The 24848-nt window shown below is 29.2% G+C and overlaps 1 protein-coding gene across 2 annotated transcripts in view; it reads right to left on the reverse strand.

Annotated features, from left to right (window-relative positions):
* The window catches only part of Usp12-46 (Ubiquitin-specific protease 12/46), a 34329-nt gene extending 22343 nt beyond the window's left edge, over positions 1 to 11986 (reverse strand). Inside the window, exons 1-3 of one of the 2 annotated variants that reach the window (XM_087154982.1) lie at positions 11772 to 11986; positions 7261 to 7341; positions 4275 to 4491 (exon numbers count right to left, since the gene is read on the reverse strand). In XM_087154982.1, the coding sequence (XP_087011108.1) occupies positions 4275 to 4491; positions 7261 to 7341; positions 11772 to 11774 (301 nt within the window). In that variant the 5' untranslated portion in view covers positions 11775 to 11986. The remainder of the gene's footprint in view (positions 1 to 4274; positions 4492 to 7260; positions 7342 to 11771) is intronic. The other variant, XM_087154983.1, reaches the window with a different exon arrangement.
* Between the last annotated feature and the right edge of the window lie 12862 nt (positions 11987 to 24848).

Consider the following 24848-nt stretch of genomic DNA (forward strand, 5'->3'; position numbering starts at 1 on the left):
TTGTTACCCTAAAAAGCAACTTATGCTGTTGAAGACAGAAAATATTAATAATGATTCCATAAATAAACAGAACATTGGATAAATAAACAGCATATCAAAAAAATTTTCACACTTTTCTTGACATAGGGAGGGACAGGATAAGTTGGCACTGAGGCTCATTCGACTAGGCTTAATTATTTTGATGCAATTGATTATTTTTGTTTGTTTTCTCTATTAACATGGTGCATCACTAATAATACAAATCCTATGAAAGAATCACTTGGCACAGGTAAAGGGGGCCATTTTTATTTCAACAAGTCATAATATAGCATGGTTAAGTGAATTCTATTATTTCACCTTCTACAATTAATTTCTATAAGAATAGAGATATAAATTAAAATAATTAAAAAATAATTACATTAATAATTAATTTAAAAATGTTTATATCTTAAATTCAGTAAATACCTGTAGCCATTTAATTTTATATGATAAAGAGAGAAATTATGATCTTTCGTCAAACCCATAACATGGGGTTTGTTGATCCACAAAAAAGCAGGATAGGTCAGAGAAACTTTATTAGAAGCATTATTCCAGTTATTTCATAGAGTTATATAATTAATATTCTCTTACAAATACCTGTTTTGTTTGCATTTTGTTAATTTTTTTTACAAAAATTACATTATACAAGTTTTAATTACATCAAATAAAAAGTTGGTCAGAAACATTGCTTTTGACCTTTTATCAAACTAAAATGTGTAAGTATTAGTTCTGCAGATAATTAGACAAAAAAAAAGATAATTTTAACAAAATATTGTGTACCTGCATTCTTAAAAATTACACAAGAAATTTGCAGAGTATTTCAACTTTAAAATGTTATTAATTATTGCATTATTTTTAAGGAATCGTGATTAAGAACAAAATTTTTACAAGTATAGAATTTTGAGATTGTAGATGTCTGCATACTAAGTACACAATAAATTATTAAATTGTTGTTACTGCTGCCATAGGCTATTATGGCAAGGGTGGGATTGTTTTTGTTTTCAGATTCTTTCTTATCCAAGAATTCAACTACTGCCACACCCATGTGTCAAATCCGTTCATAGAGCGAACCCATTCATACATTCATCCACATAATTTTGACCTGAAGCAGAGAACAATCAATCTCCAATTCAGTACCCCCAAAGGTATAATTGAATTATTATATTGCATGAAGAAATTACTTTCATGGCACAGCTATCATTTGATTCCTTGAATTATTTGATGTCCTTTGATATCTTCAATTTTCTAGAAATTATTTTAAACTATTTTGTCATGGAAAATAAATTAATGTAAGTATTAAAAAATTTTTAATAAAACTCAATATATATTTGAAGAGATGAGTGGAAGAAGTAAGTAACTGAGATAATAGTAAATTTGAGTAAATGACATTTAAAGTTTATATGTTACAAGCTAGTGACTTTCCAGGGTTATTTGTTGTATATTTGTTGCCAAGCACACTTACCTTGTTCTTCAGTTCAAAAAATTCTTAAATAGCGTCAGTTACCTCCGTCATCCACTGAATTAATAGATTTAGCAATATAATACGATTTAGAATTAATAGATTTATCAATATAAATGAATGCATTATATTTAAGTAAGATAAAAATAAAAACTTTCCCCAAGAAACCCCCCCCCCTTTTCTTTTTTTTAAATGTCACTTATCTGCTTCTTCCAAGATTGTGCAGGTTTCAGAACTCCCCCAGATGTCAGTCTTGTTGTGTGGTGGTGGATAAAATGGTTACAAAAATAAGTCCCATTGGATAGGGGTGAGGGGCGAATAATTTTGTCTGGACCTTGGCATAGGTCGTTATGAAAACAGGGGTAGCAGCAAAGTTTTTTAAAATTTTAGGGCAATGTTAGGAACTTTTTTAAAAAAATTTTAGGTAAATTTTAGGGGTAATATATGATTTTGCTAGGATAAAAACAGATCACACGGTAGTTTATTACATAACAGAAGATTATTCTTATTCATCCATACATATCATAAATAATTGCAAGTCATAAAATAAAGCTCTGAAATTTAATAAGTCAAGAATGAAATCTCTAAAGTGTAAAAATGAAATTTCAACTTTACATATTATTTAACAAAAATTAAGTGCATAATTCAGGAACAGGCAAAAGTGAAAATAAATCAAGAGAAAAAAAAAATTAACACCAACTTGGAAAAATTAAATATACTTTATTAAATCCAAAACAATTCGTAAATTAAAATGCAATGCCAAATAAAAAATTAAGGAATATTTGACTAAAACTTTACGAACTTAAAATTATTATAAGCGATATATATATTAAAAAAATTCACAATTTCATTTCTTTCCTATCCTCATCAGATTAAGTATACAGAAAATAAATTGTATATACTTTAAACAATTTAAATTATCATATCTCTGATACTTATATGTACTATTAGAGTACACATAAAAGTTTCCAAAATTTAATATCAGATAAAATTGAAGGAAACCATGACAAAAATATTACTAACTAAAGTTATATATACTGTAAACAATTCCCTTTCTCATCCTCTGTGATGTTTATATAAACAATAAAAGTATTAAAAAAAAATAGTTCGAAAAATCTGAACAAATGATCTGCATACCTTTAATTAAAATTATTACCATAAATTAAAATTCTTTTTCGATTCTATAGTAATTTTTCAAAAAAAGAAACTTCCTCTCTAAAATAGAATACGTTTTTATTTGATTTTTATTTAATTTTTACCTTCTTAATCAAAACTTTATTATTACCCTTTAAATTACCTCATTAAGAAAAACTATTGTGTAATTTTATTAGATTTCAAATCAGCAATTTATATTAAAAGTTAGAGAAAAACAAATTAATTATGATCATTTTGCTAATATATTCTTGATATGATTTGTAAGACTCTTTTACTGCCCTCAATAGTGTTGTGGTGATCTTCACCACTCCTCCATAATTTCGAATGGTATCTTTGATTAGACTAAGAGACATAATAGTATTCTCATGGTGACTCACATTAAGCATTGCTTTATTTATCGAAAAACCTCTCTCAGGATCAGAATTCCCATGTGGCAAAATTAAAACAGTTTTAATTAATGTAGTTAAATTCTTATATTTTAGATTATTGCTGTTTTATTTATATTTAGCCTATAACTCTAATTTTTTAGGAACACCAACAAAATTTTATCAGATTTTTAGGAATTTTAGGGTTTGCACATAGTTTTAGGAATTTTATAAATTTTAGGGGGAATGCGACCCCTGTGAAAATCTTTTCTTTGAAGCCAACTAACTCTTTCATTCATCCGATGCAAACCCGTTAGAAATGTTCTTTCTCTTATAACCATAACAGCAGATATCCCCAGACTTTTAATCTGAACGAATTCTCCTCAAAGACCAACAGTAAGCTCTTCAATTGTGTGCAGTAAGAATGATTATCTCTTTTGTTTTAATATGATTGAAGGTTCTTCTTTTTTTTCTCTTCCTTATCCCCAAAGTTAGCAGGGCTAAACAATGTCCATGAAACTCATGACCCGGAGGAAATCGACCACCAAAAGTAGGTTATTTAGAATGTCGCCTTTGTCTAGACCACGGCAGTCCAGGATACGTTGGGGAGAAGCCTGCATGTTGTGGCACCTGGGGCAGTTTGGGTAGGTTTTAACACTACCCTCGAATGAAAGGGACTAAAGGTGGCCGCTGATAAGCCTGGTGCCGCCTGTTCCTTGCGATTGCACCGAATGTTGAGCGCACCTCCTGGACGGGTGCTCTGGTATCAATTAATCTTTAGCATTTCAAATGAAAAAACCATTTTTATAGAAAGTAATGCAAATAAAAAATTGGATAACATTTATCTTTCAATAGTTCAACATACCCAATGTGGTGAACAGCGTACATTACTCCACAGTTCAAGGATTTTTTTTTTAAAAACTTTAAAAATATTTTTTTTTTATTATGAATAGCGAGGAGTATGCAATTTACAAACCACTGTACATATTTTTAAATAATACCAACAATAAAGAATCAAAGAAAGCAAAAATTTAAAAATTTTCAATTTATTGAGAAACTTACTTCAACTGAAACCACAGAAAATTAATAATTTGGTTTCTTTGCTATACTATCTTTGCTAAACTAACTGTACAGAAAAGCATACAAAAAATTTTTTTCACTAAAAGTAATATGGTCAAAACAGGGTTAAAATAGGTTAAATAGGTACAATAGGTTAAATAGGGTACATACAGTAGAAAACAGGTTAATGAATTATTTGTTACATAATTAGCACTTACCATTTTCTTTTCTTAAGCGTGCAATAAACTTCTTTGGAGCTATAGTTCCAGTTTTCTTCTTTTGAGTAGCAATATTATAAAATAAATCTGCCAAACATGTTAATAAAGTTTCCTTGGTTCTTTTATTTTTAGCTTTATAATCAAGAACTTTCTCTCGAAAAGGCTTGCAAAAGTACAAAGCTTGAAGAACTGAATTACAATAACAAGTGTTTCCAAACTGAAAAAAATATTTATGTATATTATTGCCAAACAAAAAAGATAAGGAGATGCTGTAATTAAGGAATATTGAATGCATATAAAAAGTAATGAAGAGGAAGTATTCATACATTGGGGGGAAAAAAATTTTTGATTTATTTATTTATTTTTTGTTTTCTGTAGCATGATAAAAATTATTATAGATACTTTTCTATCACTGATGTCAAATCTTCAATTGGTTTCTCTCTCCAAGTTTCAACTTCCAATAGAAGAAATCTGAATTGGTTACAAATGTAATTTGATGTTATTTCGAAATATGAATAATTTTGAAGATTAACATACCTTTACATTTAGTGGTTTCAATATTAAGTAAAGAATTTAGTATTAAATATTTATATTAAATCGCTGTTGAAAGGTTTTTAAATCTAAAGGAGATGTTTTATCAAGTTTGTTAAAGGAATATAACTCTATGTAGAAATACAGTGCAACCTCGAAAATCCGGACTGCTGGGGGGTTTAGAAGGTCCGGATTTCCGAAATTTCCGGATTTTAGATACCTTACTTAAATTGATAGAATTATCAAACTTTCGAAGTTGCCAGGCCGATTTTGCGACTAAACGCGCGTGTGTAGACCTTCGACGTCAATTTTAACATAAATATACTCTTTAAATAATAAATAATAGACATTAAAAAACAAACTTTCGTCATTTCCCCCCGTAATCGATCGTTTAGATAACATAATATTAGCAATTAAAACTAAAAATATAGGCTTAAAACATGAGCTGAATTTCAACTTATCACTGAACAGATGCCTTCAGGAGGAGGGGATTCCCCTTTATATTCTTTGTTAACTATACAGAGCTGATAAGATTGACTGGAATTTCCTTATCAGCTATGAGTTTTCATTCACTCCCCACCCCTACCTCTTCATCTACTGCTTCATTGTTGGAGAAGAGTTGTGGTTTTGCACTCTTGCATTAAAATTTTTATTTTAAGCGATTTTTTTAAACTTTTTCTTTTGAAATTTTTTTCTGACGAACTGGACGTATGAGTCCGGATTTTAGAGATTTCCGGATTTCAGAAGTCCAGATTTTCGAGGTTGTACTGTATTAAGGAAGAATTTTTGCCATACATTAAGCTAAAACAGAAAATCGGTGACTGGTACAGTCATCTCTTTTGTGAGTTATTTTCCTTGCACCAGTGAGGGATATATATTGCCAAGCCATGCAGTTTGTGTGTTGCCCATTCGAAACATTTATTTATCAAGTTAAAACTACAGTTATTAGAATTGCTTCAACTTAAAACTGGTGCTCTGCTTTGAAATAAATCAAATTGCATGATGATTTTAAAATGTATTGATTTGCATTTAAAAGGTTTTTTTGGTATAATGTAATGCTCTATCATAAATTAGTATTTTAATTAAAATATGTCAACATTTATTTTCCATTAAGGTTTAGATTGAAATTGAATTTATTTTGGCTTTAGACATACCTTTCAGAGTAGAAATAAATGACAACTTAATAATTTATCTAGCTTGTCCACTTTAGCCCCGTATAGTGGGGTTAGTGTGGAGAAACAACAGTCTATTAAAAAAAGAATTATAGCAAAACTAAATAGCTTTGTAATTCCACATTTAAACCAGAATGCACCTATTGCTAAAATTATTGTTAAAAAAATATTTCATAAGTTAAAAATTATATTAAATATGGTTTTTTCACAAATTTGTTAAAATGTCCCAAATTACAAGAATTGATTCAGATGATATCAATTAAAGGAGAAAAAAAAATTTCTATAAAAGTACATGTAATCAACACAGTGTTTAGAATTAGATGGGTTTAGTCTATCAATGTTCAGGCTACTTATTTATATTTTTCCATTAAGAATGTTTGAAGAAACATTCTTAATTCATTATCAAAATATTTAATTTTGAAAGAATTAGACCTGTAGGTAATAAGGTCAATTTTTAAGCATTTATCAAAGTCAGACATGACCTTACAAAAATATTAGTGTAGGATAAAACGGGCAATGGCACTAAAGGAGAAAAACTAAAAAAAAAAACTCCACATATAGCAATATATAAACACAAAACTAGTACTTATTTATCATATTAGTAAGTGTTTGAAAGACAGAACTTTAGTTTTTTGATCAAAATTATAACTTTCAATGAAAACATTTATAACAACCAGCTCCATTCTGTTTTTTATAATAATTATTATTATTAAATAGGATTGATTTACTTTCCCAATCTGAAGCTTATTTTTCAATGTCATTTTTATTTGAATATCTATGCTTCTAATTTCTCACATCAAGTGAAAAAAAAAAGGAGAAAAAGGTCGTTATTCATCAAAGAGGAAGTTCCACATAACTACTTACTTTTTTATTTGATCAGTGACATCTATTTTAAAATACCAAACATTCTTCAGGAAATCAATCAACAAAATTTAAATCAACAACAAAATGCCATTGTGGAAAAAATTGATGTTAATTATTTATCTTTTACAGAATGATGCATGTTTTAATCTTTGTTTATATTAAGAACTTGACAGAAAAAATCTATCTTCCACACTTCCTGAAGTCCAATGATTTCTAGACACAGGACTTTCCATGAAATATAAAAAAATTTTGCAAACTTCCAAAAACGCTAGTTATTGAGATTTTGGTTAGTTGCATTTTGAATAATCAAGCTTTTACTGTATTTCATATACGTACAATGCAACCACTAGAACCCCAAATTTTACAATAATACCTCATAAAAGTCAGTACTACTTTTGAGCAATAAAAAAACTACTTACATTCACAAGTCCAAAATAATGCTCATTGGATGGAAACTGATCATGTCCTATTTCTTTCTCCAACTGAGAAGCATTTGCTCCCTAAAAAGTAAATAGGTTTGCTTTTAAGCATTAAATAATAAAAATGTATCAAATTAACATTTTACTAACATAATGTTCACACAATACAAGAAGCATTCTTAAAAGAAACACCAAGATTAGTAGAAATCAATAAAACATTTTTTTCCAACAATTACTAAAACCTTTTCAATTGGAACCTTTCATGCTCTTCTCTCACAGAAAACAGGAAAAAAAAAGTTTGCCATTTATTTCATTTTTCCATATTAGGATAATTCTAGTGTAAGTCCAGTATACAAGACTTGCATACAGGACTATAATTTATATTACTAATAATTAATGTATTATTATTATAATTACAGTTTATATATCAGTTATTTACCATAATTATATATTTACATATTAATATTACATCCAACGAAATACTTTATAAATTTGCATCTATGCCTGAAATATTTTTTCATATCAAATGTGAATCTATTAAGGTATATTTTATTAATATTAGAAAGATTTTGAATTGTTTACTCTTATTCCCAGGATTGGAATCATATCTAATGTTCTGAAGCTTTTTTTCATTCTTTTAGAAAAAAAGTAATACCATATCACAAATAAAGTACAAAATATTTTAACATCTAATAAAAGTTAAATACCAGAATTGCATTTTCCCCCCTTTTTATAAGATATATACAATATGCTGATTATCCAAGTTAATGATCAGGCGGAATAACAAAAAAAAAAAGCATAGATAATCAGTGGCATAGGAAAAAAGGGAAGTTTTTCCCAGGTACCAAAACTGAGGAGAGGAAAATATTTATGTTTTATTGGAGACAACTTGAATTCTATTTCAAATTTTGATTTAAATTGAATTAAATTTTATTATAATTTATTTTACGTATCAGCTCTAAAAAGGTAGTAAATATTTTTCTGTTTTGTTGTACATAATTTATATTTATTACTAAAATTAAAAGTTGAAATAATTTATATGAGCTTGAATCAGTGCTCACGGAATCAGGCATGTTAGTGTATTTCACACTGTGTAGTTAAAATTCTTAGTAGTGCTGGTATCTAACAATTAATTTTAAATTTATCAGTAGGAATTATTCTAACAATGCATTTTACATTAAAGAATAGTGTTAGGGATTTCATATACAAATTTAAATTAATTATATGCAGTGAGGTCAAATTCATTATAAATCAAAAAGAAAATCTCATGCAAAAATCAGGAGATCCTGCAACTAGATGTGATATTGTAAGGGTGCAAAAAGCAATAAGTATATTATCGAATGATTAAAATATATACATTTTAACAACATGTAACATAGGAAATAACAAACTATAACAGAATTGTATTATAAACTTTAAGATCAATTGTCAAAGATAAATAATTATATTATGCAATATGAATATTATTCTACTATTAAATAAAGGATTAAGGCTTTGTTTCATTATGATTAACCGGGATAATTGCATTAATATTTAAAATTACATTAATATTTAAAATTTTGGCTATTCAATCCCTTCAAGCATAGTAACATGGGCGTTATTGGTGGGACAGACGATGTGTATGTCTCTCGCAATAATGAAAAATCTCTTTAAGTCCTCCACATTATTTCTAACAAACAAAGAAAAATTTCTTCGACTGCTATCAAATTAAATTCCTTAAAGATAAAAAAAAAAGAGATTAATATCGTTACAGACTTACTTAATATCTTCACAACAAATATGAAAAATTTATTTTGCTATTTGTGAAATATAGAGGGCTAGTGGGACTTGGTATGTTAATTATGCCCCCTCATAATAAACTTATATGCCATAGGGACAAAGCTGACAGCAGCCACAGGGCAGTTGTTATATATATTAATTGCATTAAATATATATAACAATTACAAAATTGTCTGCCAATCATTACTGTTTTTGATGAAGATGCACTCCATATCAATTTAATTATTATTTTTTGAATAAATTATGGAATTATTATGAATATTTTTAAGTACAGTACAGAACCCGTTATCCGGAAATCAGAAAACCGGAAAACCAAAAAACCGGAACAAAATTCGATATATTTTCTCGCCATTTTTTAAAAAAATTTTTTCTTTTGCTCGTAAGATTTTATGATTTTTCTTCCTTTTTTTAAAGATGTTTACCTTACCATCATTTTGGAAATAATCATTAGTGTATTACTTCATCGTTTTTTCTTATTTCTAAGATTATTTCCAAATTTTTTTTTTTTTTTCGTTAGGTTTAACAATAAAAAAACGGCTTTTTGTAGCGATTCAGAAAACCGGAAAAATCAGTTATCCGGAATAACGATGGTCCCGACCGTTCCGGATAATCGGTTCCCTACTGTATTCAGAAAATTACTTTATTTCACGCTCGTATCTAAAAAATGTTCTTTATATAAACAATGAATCTTCAAATGTTTACTAGGCCTGGGCAATATACCGTAATACCGTCATTTACCGGTATTTCTTTGATACCGCGGTAATGATATTCGGAAGTATATTCTTCGGCAATACCGAGTTATTGAACTTCGGTATGCCTGCACCTCTCGGTACTCACCGACACCGCTAGCCAATATCTTCGGCCGACCGGCGGCGAGGAAGTGGCGGTATGGTATGGTATCTAGGAGGTATTGGTATGGCACGTGACTGATTTAGGGGTGAAGAACTCAAAGGCTTGCGCGTAATATTTACGGTACCTCCTCTCGGCAGCTAGAAATTTCTCCTACAATATATTGTGGTATCATTTGACTTTAAAGCGCATGCGTCATATCCGTGGTATTGGCGATATCGGATTTCAAACACCCGCGCGTTATATCAACCCTCCATGGTATACTTAGTTACTGATTTTGGTTTCATTTTGAGAATAGCGTGCTTCTGATTTTAAAAATATCAGAGATTGTCGGATCTCCTTGTGATGTTTATAATTGTGTTGATATTTATAATTGTTGATGTTTATAATTGTGTTGATGTTTATAACTGTTTTGATGTTTATAATTGCGTTGATGTTTATATTAATAATTGATGTTTATATTAATAAAATTTTTCTGTTTTAAAATAATGATGCTTTATAATTAGTTGATTCCATGGGATAATTATGCTGCGAGCTAATATAGGATAAGTACCCCATTTTTTTAAATGATGCTCTTTAAACACATTAATTTTTAATTGCAAAATAGTCTTAGCATTTATAATATACATAACAATTTAATTACCGCGGTATATCATAATATCGTGATATGAAGCTCACAATATACCACAATATCGAAATTCTGACATTGCCCAGCCCTAATGTTTACTAGTTTGAGAAATGTTTAGAAATTAATTTGCATTATTAAAATTAAAATATTTTATTTATTTGCTTAAAAGTTTTAAATTGTAAAAAAAGTGGCCATATGTTTTAAAAAATAGCCACTTAAAAATAACAGCAGACCATTAGCAAAATTTCCTACTAATCATAAGTTAAATATTCTACATGAATCACAAAATTTGTATACATTGAATGTGAAGATATTTATTTTAAAAACTTTCTTCTCACCAAACATGACTTAGAGGAAAAATATCAAGCATAAATGCAAAACAGGTATTTAGATTCAGAATGTATTTAAAATTATAATTAGTTTTTATACTTATAAATTGCATTACTAATTTGTGACTATAAATTGCGACCATATTCCATATTGTAATCTGTGGCAGAATAATAGCCAAGTCTTGGCAACTTCCGGGCAGTTGCCCACGAAAAAGTTTTAAAAAAACATCACTGAAAGGGACCAACTCGAAGGGTATAACACACAGCCACATGTTTTTTAGTTGAAAACCTCTACATGTTTTTTTGCCTTGCGATTGTAGTTGGCATGGCAGATCACGATACGAAAATATCCCCCAATTATTAACTGCAAGACTAAATAACAACACACAGAAAAATTTCTGACAGTTAAAATGATTTCTTTAGCCAATTTCTCATACCTATTTGATACACAATATCTCTCATCAAATATACAACACAATTAAAAAGAAAAATATTCACCAGAATGATTTAAGAAGAAATATTTATCATTTAAACAGTTCCTACATAGTTAAAGAATTGCAGATTTAGCAATAAGAAAGCAAAAACTATCGTAAATTTTTCCAGAGGAGCAATGGGAAGTTAATTTCCAGTGCATAAAGCAAATGTTTTAATCACAAATTTATAAAACAGTTTAAAGTTTTTAGGAATATGCGAAATTAAATAGACGTAAAGCTAGAAAATAAATGTTAGCAACCTTATGTTAAAGATAATAAACTTTATGACAGCAAAAACTATGCGATTTAAAATATCCTGGTTAGAACCTCTTATAATGACTACAAATATGCTAGAATTCATTTATTAATTAAGTTTATTAAAAAAGTAGCAATTAATTATATATTTTTACGGACGGTTTGACAGAAACTATATCTTGAATCATATATATTTACCATTTTATGAAATTACACTCATTTTATTAGAAAGTGAAATTAAATCACCAATCTTTAAATTTACTAATCACAGACAGTTTTTGATCACAGTAAAATGCTAAAAATTGAAAAACTTCATTTTTAATAAATTATAACTAGCTATCATGAAAATCACATTGCAAAGCAAACGAAACATCGAGTAACCACCGTCGACAATCGAAGGAAAACATAATATTAATAATCAGACTCTTATCGATATATCAAAACACGTATTGTCAATCGATATTTTAAAAACGGGAAAGTCTAACACTTTTAAATTATTAAAAACTCGAGCAACTGTTTTAAAATTCTATATTTTAAATTAAAAACATTTAAAATCATTTTAACATGCAGAGAAGTTAGTTAATAATGCACTGCCTTTAACGCCGGACTTTAAATAACCCTTTGCGCTGAAATGGATGGTCGCCAAAAGATTTATTTCGCCAAGAGTTCTGATTGTAATGAGATAGAAATGTTGAATTGGTATATATTTCAATTACTTGCAAGTAATTTTGAATGTAATTATGTTTTAAACACTAAAATTCGCTTTAGTGAAATGGATAATAGTACTTGGGTTACTTGCAGAGTCAATATGTTCCATGGAAGAGTTTTTTAATTGATTTTCCCTAATGTGCTCTGAATCATATTGATTTGGTAGGGAAATTGGTTCAGAGTTATCTTTCAAGATGTGATGCTTTTAATTTTGTTACAGATCATTACACCCTTCATATACCTTTTCAGAAGATAAATTTTGAAATTTTTGGAGTATCCCTTTTGTAAGCTGTTATGTTCCTGGCACCATTGTAATTAAATTTTCTTAACTTTGAAATAAATTTGAATGGCTGTTTCTTTATCATTTCTTTGGATAATTCTGCATTATTAGTAATGTTAGTTTTAATAATACGATGCGTCTTATGGTTCGTTGGAAGAAAATATCTCTATCGTATGAAATCTCTATCGTATCATAAAAAAATGTAGTTGAACTTGAGTGGATGTATAAAAAGTATTTTATTAACGATTGAAAATTTAAACAAGATATATAAATATATATAAAGAGAGAGAGTGTGAACTAATAGTAGGAATTGAAAAGAAAAAAAGGCGTGGTATCAAACAACGATAAAATATAAATTTGGTGACGAGGACAACAAGTGCTACCACGTAACATTCTTTATTGAGGGAATATAAAATAATTAAATGTTTAAATTTGGGCAATAAACTTTTTTTTGCTTTTCAAATGGAGCTATAAGTTAGAAATTATCACTGAAGCTATCTCTGAAATGCGTGAAAAACTGAATAACTTATAGTAAAATTTAAAAAATGCCTAACGCTTAGCCCAGTGGTCGGCAAAGTGCGGCTCTTTGGCTCCTTAAGAGCGGCTCTGGCACAAATATCCACGGAAGTCGCAATAATATTTTCATTTTAAAAAAAAACTTGGTAAGAAAATCTTATCTTGATAGAGATCTTATTTTGATAAATTAAAATTCTTCTATAAATCGAGAACATGTATAATTTTTTGCTTAAGTTAAAAGATAGATAGGTAATTAAAATTTTATATTGTTGTAAAAATACGTAACGAACATCGAGTTTAATTTTATTAGTTTTCGTAAACGTAAACACAAACCATGTACAAGCTACCGGCTGAAATTGTTCGTATGTCTGATATTGTTCTGGATTTAAAAAACAAGGAGATACGGCTCTCTAAATTCGAACGTCTTTTTGTTGAATTGGAAATATTGGAGAGGAAAAAATCTGATTTTAGTTCACAAGTGGTCTGCTTTGAATAACCTGGAGAAAGAAGACATGATCATTTTCAACGCTTGGAATAGTATTCCTGCACGCGTTTGCTCTTCTTTCTCTTTTCGGTTCAACATATATATGCGAACAATCTTTTTTCAAGCATGAACATTATCAAGAGTAAACTGAGAAGTCGTCTTATTGATAAGAACTTGGAATCATGCCTGAAATTAAAAACAACAACATACAAACCTGACTTTATCAAACTTTCCAAGGAGAGGCAAGCACATCGTTCGCATTAATAAATATTTATTAAGTATGAAATTTAGCTTTAGTGTACTACTTATTTAGTGTAATAAAAGTTTACTAAACAAGCCGATTTGGCTCCCAATTTTTCTTAAAATTGTTGTAATGTTCATATTTGGCTCTCTGGCTAATAAGTTTGCCGACCACTGGCTTAGCCCATCAGAAAATTCCATTTCATTTTTCGCTCATCTCTATTTAAATAATGAATTAATATTTGAAAAAATTGTATTAGCATCAAGTGTCATCCACTAAAAATGTTTAAAAAATGTATTTGAACTTGAATGGATAAATAAAAAGTATTGCATTAACGATTGAAAATTTGAGCAAGATATAGAGAGAGTGTAAACTAATAGTAGGAATTGAAAAAGAGTATAAATAATATTAGAGATTACTAATAATTTTAGAAGTAAGCAAAAACTTCATAATTTCATATATTTTATGCTGATGACAACCAAAGCAGCTGTATCTTTATGTGAGAATCATATTATGTGATTTAGCTATACAATGAGCTATACAATGAGAATACACGGACCAGTCATCATTTTCAGCTGATTCTTCGCCAGTCATCATTCTCGCTGACGCTCATCAACCCCGATGATTGCTTCACAATAATTGAGATTTTTTGGCATGAAACAATTGAAATTATTCAACTAAAAATATATATACTAAAAAGAACACTTGTCCCGTCACTTCCCATGTCCAAATATTCCCCTCCCTTATAATACTGTTAAGATCTATTAGTGAACACAAATCTTTTTTCTAAGTAATCACTTTTTTGAAATAACATTTAAAATTTAAAGTATATTGTAAAAACAAATTTGGCGAAATTACAACTGTAATTTAATATTTTTTTTAATTACTAAACGAACGGGCGAATAGTTTACAATTTTTGCATTCTTCACTTTGTGTATGAAACTGAAAGTTAAGTTCTAAAATCAATTCAGGAATCTCTTTAACCATAATTCATAGGAGTAAATTAATGTGATCTTCACCAACGAATAATCATTGTAAAACGGTTAAGAGATCAGTTACCGATTTAAATAACTTTATCTTCAAATGTAACGTAGAATTACGTAATTATAATAATAATAATAATGAAAACAATCCTCTTAAACTCGTAATTTAACGAAATCAAAAATGTAATAATGACAGTACATTGTTACATTTTTGATTATATAAATAATATAAATACCTCCCTAATATAAAGATATTTATATTAGGGAGGCGCCGGCCTGGTGGCTAGTGTGCCTGACTGCGGAGCCGCTGGTCGCTGGTTCGAATCCTGCTCAGGGCATGGATGTTTCTTTCTCTCTCTGTGTTCTATATCCTTTCTCCCTTGTGTGTGATTGTGTGAATGTGATCCGCCCTATAAACGGGTTTCTGGTTGTGTGACGTGGGCGACGCTGCTCCACCGCCGAGGCTTCACCACAGGCGCTCACTGGGTAACAAGAAGAGAGTAGCAGTTCTGGCATTTCTGTGGCCAATGGGACAACCCCCAAGTGCTAGCCACTAAAATATATATATATATATATATATATATATATATATATATATATATATATATATATATATATATATATATATATATATATATATATATATATATATATATATATATATATATATATATATATATATATACAGATGGGTGACAAAATAATACGAACACCTGTGAATTATCAGAAAATCTTTATTAATAAGGAGTTGGACCACCCTTTGACTGAATTACATATTTAATACGACGTGTTATCGATGCATAAAGGTCATGGATAACGTTTAAAGGAATATTAAGTCATTCCTCTTGCAAAGCGGCCTCTAATTCCAAAAGATTTGATGGAGTTGGGAATCGGGAACGAAGTTTAGACTCCAAATATTGCCACAAATGTTCAATAATATTTAAGTCCGGAGACTGAGGGGACCAGGCGAGATGCTCAACTTCATTGTCATGCTCTTCGAACCATGTTTGAACGCAACTAGCGGTGTGGATAGGGGCGTTGTCGTCTTGAAAAATCGGTCGCTCTCCAGGTAATACAGTCTGTATAAAAGGATGAACATGATCCGCTAGAACGCTTAGATAGTCATTAGATTTGATTCTCCTATGCAGACGTACTAGTGGTCCAAGACCACGCCAAGATATAGCACCCTAAAACATAATGGAGCCACCTCCATGTTTCACAGTTGGTAAGAGGCATTCAGGATCAAACGCTTCTTTGGGTGATCTCCAGACATAAACGCGTCCGGTGGTCTGAAATAAGGTGAAAGATGATTCATCGGACCATATTACCTGCTGCCAGTGCTGTGGGGACCAGCCTTTGTGACCTCTACACCACTGACGGCGCTTGAAAGCATTGGTTGCTGTCACCAAGGGTTTACGAATTGCCACTCTCCCATAAATGTTCGCTGCATGAAGTTCTCTTTAAACAGTTCTTGTTGAAACGGGGTCCTGAAGATGACTGTTCATGTCTGATGTTACCTCGGATAACGATTGCTTGTGTTTTCGAGCTACTACGCGCTGCAAGACACGGCTATCCCTGTCATCAAGCTTTGACTTTCGGCCACTGTTTCGCTTTGAAGACTTCGTCTTACCCTTTTTCATGTATGCTGTCATAACGGCTGATACAGTACTTCTTGCAAACCCCAAAAGGTTTGCTGTTTCTGTCACCGATGCTCCACTTAAACGCGCCCCAACAATCATCCCTCTTTGGAATTCTGACAGGTCAGACATTTCACCTTATAAAAGCTAGTTAGATAAACTTATGCAACACAGGTGACTAATGTTGAGAGACTGATAGCTTCCTCTTCACGCTCACTAGGTGGCAGACTTCTGTTGCAGGTGGCGCGGCTGTACTGCAGGTGTGAAATAAGTCACACTTTTTCACAGGTGTTCGTATTATTTTGTCATCCATCTGTATATATATATATATATATATATATATATATATATATATATATATATATATTAGGGAGGCAAAAATATTTATAGGACAACAATAGATTTATGGCTAATATCAATTTCATGCTGATGAAAACCAAACAAATATGGAAATTAATGTGGGAAAACTGGATCCTACCATGTGATTTTCCAGCCAATAAAAATGCACCGACAACACTGGAAAACTGCGACACCATCATTAGATTTTTATATATCGTGAAAAAATATATTAATTATTACATTTATTTATACTATGGTACATTTTTTATATATTTCATGTATTCCATACATTGCTTTAGGGAAATAAAGCAATGAGATCAGACGCCGTAAGAAATATATCAAACATTTGAATACATATTTTGTTACACGGTTCATTCCTAAAACGTAGAAAAATTTCTTCCCTCTGCTGACGGGAATTATCCTCTTAGGTAGACGGAGTCCCCTTGCCGATCTGCTAACCGTTGGTGGTTCCGAGGTTTTCTTCTCCTTGCATCACAAATGCGGGTAAGTTCCATCAAAATGTCCTCCATAAAGTCTAATTTAAGCCAATGCTTGATCCAGGAGTCCCCTTGATCCAGGAAAATTACAAAGTTACAGAGTTGAATATAGATAGCCGTAATCTCAAAAAGGGTCGATTTTTCAAAATCGGTTAAAGAATGAAATAAAATAGGTTTGAAACTGTTTAAGCATTAACGAAACTTTATACACCATAAGACTCTTCAGCCAAGGACAATTGCTTTTAGAAATAATGATTTTCATTCGCTCTCTCTGTATATGCATATATATAAGTTCAAAATGTGGAAAAAAAACATGGAAAAAATTACAGAACAATGAAAAAAAAAGATGAAAAAAAAATTTTGAGTGCTCCTCACACTATTGCATTGATATATTTTGCTTTGACTAAATTGACACAATATTAGAAAGCACTCTTTTTTGCGGATATAATCACGTAGGCTGATGAAGAGATTATATATTTTTTTCCAGATTTTTATTAGATTATTCTGTAATTATTTCTATGCTTTGAATTTTGAACTTATTTTATGAGTTCTATATGCTTGCAGCTTATGCGATGTAAATAAAACTTATTGATTTTTTAAATTTTCTTCGTTTTTTTCTTTTTTCTTTTTGTATTTATTTATTATGCTATATATATATACTTTGAAGAAGTTTATAATTAATAAGTTTGATATTTAATCATACAATTTTAATGATTTTAGAAAATTAACTTTTATTTAAGAGAAAAAAAGAGAGAGCGAGAGAAACATGTCCTTGTTTTGCACACATTTTCAGCCACGTAATTGCCCGAAATGGATTTGCACATGGTAAAAATTATATAAATCAACAAATAAGTTTTCAGTAAATTTATTTACAATAACATACAATTTACTCAATGATTTTATGTAGAATTTAATTACTTTAGTTGTCTATCCATTTTTTTTTAATCAAATTTTGAAAGAGTGTGTCTATTTGTTTTTTGGATAAATAAACATTACTACAAATTCTATTCATTTGATTAAAAATGGTATTTAAATAGATATTTTTAGAAACATTTGAATTCCAAGTAATTAGTTTATTTATATTAAAATTAAAATCATTTCTTTCATCGTATACATCAACAAAGCGGATATTTTCTTCCTTTATAATATCGAACTCCTAAAAATTAAAATTTATTTTCTTGATCTTAATTATTTATAAAATTATTCTTGATTATTTATAAATTCGTTTTGGGTTGACATAACGACTTGGCGTGTGAAAATCAAGATTTTATTTTATTAGCAATTTTTTACTCTTAAAGTCAAATATTTTATTTCAATATTTTATATCTTCTGTAGGTACTTTTTCTTATTCCAATATAGATTTTAAATTAAATTATTCCCCCCCCCTTAGTTATGTGAATTAACGCACCTTCTGTTTGTCTATATATAATTGCTTGTATTTTCCCCAATTATTAAACCACAATTTTAAAATTAAATGACATGTATTGTAACATCCGAAATATGAAACACAATTTTTATTTACGGGGTTGAAAAAATAATCTAATTTTAATGTCACTTAGCTCTTTTATTAAATTTTTATTGGACTTTAGTGACGCCATCTACGGTTGCAACGCCATCTACGGAATCGTTTAAGAAACATAACAATTTCACTATCGTAATCAAATATTTAATTTATCAAAAAGCCATTTTTTAGCTTTATGGCAAAATATTTTATTTTGTTTTATTTTATTATTTTTATTCTAATGTCCATGCATATATTTTTAATATTAACATTACAATGAGGCCTAATTGAGCACTTTCCCATTTGTCTGGTATAAATAGACGTTGTAATAATATATATAACCATATGTAATAATCTAGTCCAGACTATTATATTTTTATAATTTCAATAAAAAATAAATTTTTGAAGTTAATAATTACTGATAGTACTTATGAGGTAAACATGTGACATGCTCTATAGCTGTCACAAAATTGAAACGTTTTTAAAAATTAAATATTTTTTAAAAATTGCTATTACATTTACAGAAAAACTTATTGAAAACTCGTTCTTCATAAAGGGCTGAAAAATAGAAAAATATCAATATATCAGCACTCATCATCACTAAGAAATTTTACATAAAAGTGAAATACTTATACCTAATTAATAAATTAATAATTAATAAAGCTAAAATAATTAATTTTATTATTATAAAGCTGAAATAGCTTCAATTATTTCTTTATTTATTAATATTTGTGTCCCTTTCCAATGGTTTTACGCTTTAAACAAATCAAAACATGTTTTATCTCATTCATCCGATCAGCATAGAGATTAACTCTATCCATGTTGTTACTGCCAATTTATGGTAGTCAAAACTATGTAATTTTCTCCGCTTCATATCCCTTTCGAGGTTCCACCTATTTTCAAAGTATCGGCATTAAAACTGCTCATTATTGATACAATTTTAATAATCACCAAATACAGTGAAACCCCCAAGGAAGACCTCCACTGTGCTGCAACCTCCTCTAGCTTCTCTACGGTAAGAACTCCCCCCGCCACAAAGTCTAAGGCCGTCTGCTGCTATGGAAATAAGAATAGCGCATTTACATTTAAGATAAAGTTGTTTAGAAAGGTGGTCTAATCTTATAAAATCGCTTTACCATTGCCATTTTTGTACAAATAACATTAATATACTATTATAAATTACAGTTAAAGAAATCTGTTAAAATGTTTAGAACTTAACGATCAGCTTCATGCACAATGAGATCAAAGCAAACAAAGTATTTAATATATGGCGGATATGTTAAATTTCGGTTGTGAACTCATCAAATTAGTTAACAATATAATGCTATAACAATATAAATGTTATTTGAAAAAAATATTTACTTAAAAAAAATTACTGTTCACGAATAGTTTTAAATATTCATAATACTAATAGATAATAATATTTGGGCGTGGGAAGTGGAGGCAAAAGCTTAAGCAAACAGAATTCCTTTAATTGCATGTGAATAATTTTAACTTTCTATTTTATGTTTCATAACCGTTGTTGAACAGCTGACCCAATTTTTGAGTTTACGATTACTGATGTTCAACTCCGTAGCTTTGTAATTTTGAACAAAATCCGGAAGATCGGGAATCTCCTGGATCAAGTATTGGGAGAAATTTGACTTCGTTGAGGACTATTTTTGACGGAGCTAACCCGCATTTGCGTTACAAGGAGAGGAAGACCACGAGGACCTCCAACGGCTAGCCTGACGGCAAAGGGACTCTAACCTATGATCAACCTACCACTGAGGATATTACACGTCAGCACTGATGTGGTCGGTGCGAGCCGGATGCGGATTCGTTTCGTCCAGCCATCAGTGGGATTCGAACCAGGCTCACCACATTGGAAGGCGAACGCTCTATACCCTGAGCCATCGCGGATCAATTTTAACTTTAGTACAAAAACTGTTTTTTTTTGTTAATGTCAATAAACAACAATTTGTGAGAAGCAACCATCTGGGTTAATAAGCGGCAGCGAACAGAGGATTTAGCCCTCTAATTATATATATATATATATATATATATATATATATATATATATATATATATATATATATATATATATATATATATATATATATATATATATATATATATATATATATATATATATAACTGCATTGGAAACTATAATTATCATACATTTCTAATCAAAATAGCTTCGATCATTATTCAATGAATAAATAAATAAAGTACATTTTGATTAATTTATATATATTTATATATCTTTTTTTTTTTTTTTGCTAGGATTTTGTACTTTTTTGCTATCTAGGATAATGTTAAATATATTAAAATAATTGAAATGTTATACATAGTAATAAACTAGCACATATTTCTTAATTTTGCTAAAGTTTAATTTTAAATTAAGGTTAATTAAGTGCTAAAGTTTAATTTTAAATGTTGTAAAAATCGGCAGTAGCGTAGTTTTACAAAATGAATGTTAATGAATAAAAATAATTGTTAGTAATTAATGTTTCAAGAAGTCGAAGCTTGGTTCATATTAAAAAAATTTTCAAGTTTGAGAACGTTATAAAGCAGAATCTATAGAATTTCCATTCGTATAAAATTGTTTGTTTCTGAAGAACCTTGTAATATCATATAAATATAGATAAATATAAAACAATTTTGGGTAAGTAATACGTTGTGTAAATTAAATGAATGTCAAATATTTGTAGATGCATTTTAGCGTATTAATGTGAACGTTAACTTCTATTATTTGAACAAATACTAAGAAGCGTAACCTAGGAAGAAAAAAAAAGAAAGATAAATACAAATTATTCTGAGATTTTTAAAACATTTTTACAGTTTAATTTTATCAAATCGCCGCAATAACTCAGAGCCGTTTTTAAGGATGGGCCAAGTGGGCCCTGGCCCAGGGCCCCGATTTCTAATGGGGCCCCCAAAAGTCTAAAATCTCATTGCATTAGTTTTTTCGTTTTTAATTCTAACTCATTTATTATTTATAACTTAAGAGGACTCCCAAACCCCACTTTTTTCGTCTTTTTTTTAAGTTTTATTCAGAGCCGAGGCCCTCTGAAGCCCATAACATACATATTTTTTTCTTTCTTACATTGTCGGATTCTTTTCAAAATCTAATCGAAGTGTTTAGAAATATAAAATAATTGTTACTCTTCACTTTTCTAACCAAAAGACGTCTTTCCTTTAATGAAAATATCCCCATTTTCGTAGCTACCACCCACAGAGTTGTCAAATAGCCTTCTCACCTTACACTGTGAGAAAATGTTTTTATCTTCTTTATATTGCCTCGGGGCTCTTTTTTCCTAACTTCAAAAATATCAGATATCCACAGAAACACCCTTTTGTCTGATTTCTGCTCATAAATTTCTAGGAAGAAAAATTTCTTGGGTTGTAAATGGGGGGAGAGTCTTCTTAGAATTCCTTGGGGTCACTCTGTCTTGAGATTTCCATAGTGCCTTTAAATTGGACCTCGTTCAATTCTAAATTTTCTTTCATAGAAAATTTAGATATTTTTTCTAATTTACTATAAAAGATTTTTTTCTTTTAATCATCTTAAATATTTCAACTAGCCTAATAGTTTTATTTACTTAATTTTTGAAGTTGATTTTATTTTGTTATTTTTCAAATTAATCGTAAGAGAATCCGTGAATTGGAATTTCTACCTCAAATTTTCGTTGAATATTAAGAAGACATAAATCTTTCACGTTGGAGGTAAGCAAATGTTTTTATTATATCAATTTTGGTTGTGGTTAGGGAAAACGTGAAAGGTTTGCGCAGTTTTTTATATATACATTGTGAATTTTTTTGTTTATTTATTTAAATTTCGGGCCACTATTCAATTCCTTCTTTGACTGGCCTATCTGCCAAAATTCTTGATTTAGTCTGTTCTGGATGAAATTGAGATAACAAATGTAATTTTATTTTAATTTCCTTACTGATAATAGACAGAAACAGCATAGGATTTTGTTTAATGGAGCATTGAAATCAAATGATCATCAGCTAAACAAATGTTTAAACACGAGAAAAAAAACTTTTTAAAACTCCTGTATGACCAAATTTTCCATGTTTCCCCTAAATATGAAATATGTTTAATTTGTAATATTATATTTCATACGCAAAATTAATTTATTTAGTTAGCTTATGATTTTATTGTTTATTGATCATATTCGTTTCTATTTTTAACTCCTTGATTTTTGTTGTTATTATGTGTCTAAAGTTGATAAGGCTTCGCAATTTTTTAATTAATAAGGCTTTTAAATTTCCAAATCAAAGTCGAAACAATTTCTTAAAATTGTAAATCGAAACTATATATGAAATTTTGTTTTTATTTTAAACGTGTGCATTTAATTTAATAAAATAAAAATAAATGAAAAAAATATAAATAAATGCCTGAATAAAATAAAAAACTTCGTTATCATATCATCTTTTCAACAATTTGAGTATTAATAAATTATTTAAAAATTTATGCTCGCAAAAATGTGTTAAGCAAATTTTTAGTTTAAAAGGTAAAAAAAAATTTGATTTGTTTAAAAGGTAATTATGCTCCATTATTCGATGATGAGACTATTTAATATCAGTTCCTAAGGATCAGAATTCTCTTTTATTTTACTTTATTGTGTGATATATTTAATACTTTCATGTGATATGCTGCAGTTTTAAATGCCTAAAAGATGACTGAAATTGTCAATTCAAAAAAACAATTAATACTTTTGAGCATGAATTTAAATAACTCCATACGTTTTGTTTGGTTATCTCATTTTACATTATCGCAGCATTTAGAGCAGACAGTTGCTTGTCGGTGTGGATGATACAAGTAAAAGAAGAATACAAATAATAATAATAATAATATTTCAGTTAATGTCCTCAATATTATATTTGTAAGTTTCTCTCAAAAATGTGTTTAAAACATAATTGTCACAAACAAATTAATATTAAGTAAGAACGAAACAAAAATGATATCAAAATGTGCTGAATCACTAATGAGACAGGTGGGATGAGAGACATCGAAACCAATTTGATTGAATAGTAAAACTAGAAGGTGTTTTTAAAATCCGGAAATCAATCAGGTTTCAATATTTTTAGTCACAAAATTTATCAGGGGCTATTCGTTAGATTTCAATATGGGTTATGATTTTTCTTTGATTAAATATTAAACATTAACAAATATTTGTCTTTTAAAACCTTTCATTCTATCATAAAAATAATTATTCTATAGTTGTAATTCTGAAACTAATTGCTAACTGATATAAAGCTTTAGTGTGTTTCATTGATATATTAAATGTCTTCTATCGGCGAAACCCCGACATTACGATTAAAGTTTATTAAGGTAATTACGAACATTATAACCTAAAAGCAGACTATTTTTAAAGTATTTAATTAGAGGAATGTAGATTTTTCATCTTTTTATCATTATCAATCTTAAATAAGGTTTTATATCCGACAGTTAAATTTGCAGTCCTTGTGTTATATACAGTCTAGTTTTTAATTTATTTTTGGTGCATATACATAAGCTGAAAATAAATAAGATAAGCCGAATTATGGTTTACTTCTAAATGAACTGAAGATACTTGTTACAAACGTTAAAATTTGTAATTTGGAAAGAATTTTTTCAGAATGTCAAGTATCCAAATGACTTAATTTATTAAATTTTAAGAAAAAATATTAAAAAAATATCCGCAAGGCAGGTATGTATATTTGGGGCTGATGATTATGAAATCTAACACAAAACTGTGAGATCGTGGGTTCTTTTCCATCTGATGACAGTCTTTAATTACTTTTTATTAATACTGAAAAATGTTTTTCTTATTTTTTTTTAAATTATGCATGTTAAAAACTAATAATTTAACAATTATTTAAAAAACTGGACGGCTCCGCTCCCAGTTCCTTATCGCTCATTAACCCTGGTTGTTGCTTCTGCATTTATTGCAGAATAAGAGGAAAAACAGTTTATTTCCATTTTTTTTTCTACAAAAATTACGATTGAATTACCATTTACATTTTGAAGATGACTAAATTTCGGCAAATCAATGAAATTGGAACCAATTAATAAAATTAGAAAATTGGCACCTGCCGCAGAGTTATTACTCAAT

The sequence above is a fragment of the Parasteatoda tepidariorum genome, chromosome 11, assembly GCF_982258835.1.
Source record: "Parasteatoda tepidariorum strain Cologne lab strain chromosome 11, Ptep-v5.0, whole genome shotgun sequence".
Taxonomy (NCBI): domain Eukaryota; kingdom Metazoa; phylum Arthropoda; class Arachnida; order Araneae; family Theridiidae; genus Parasteatoda; species Parasteatoda tepidariorum.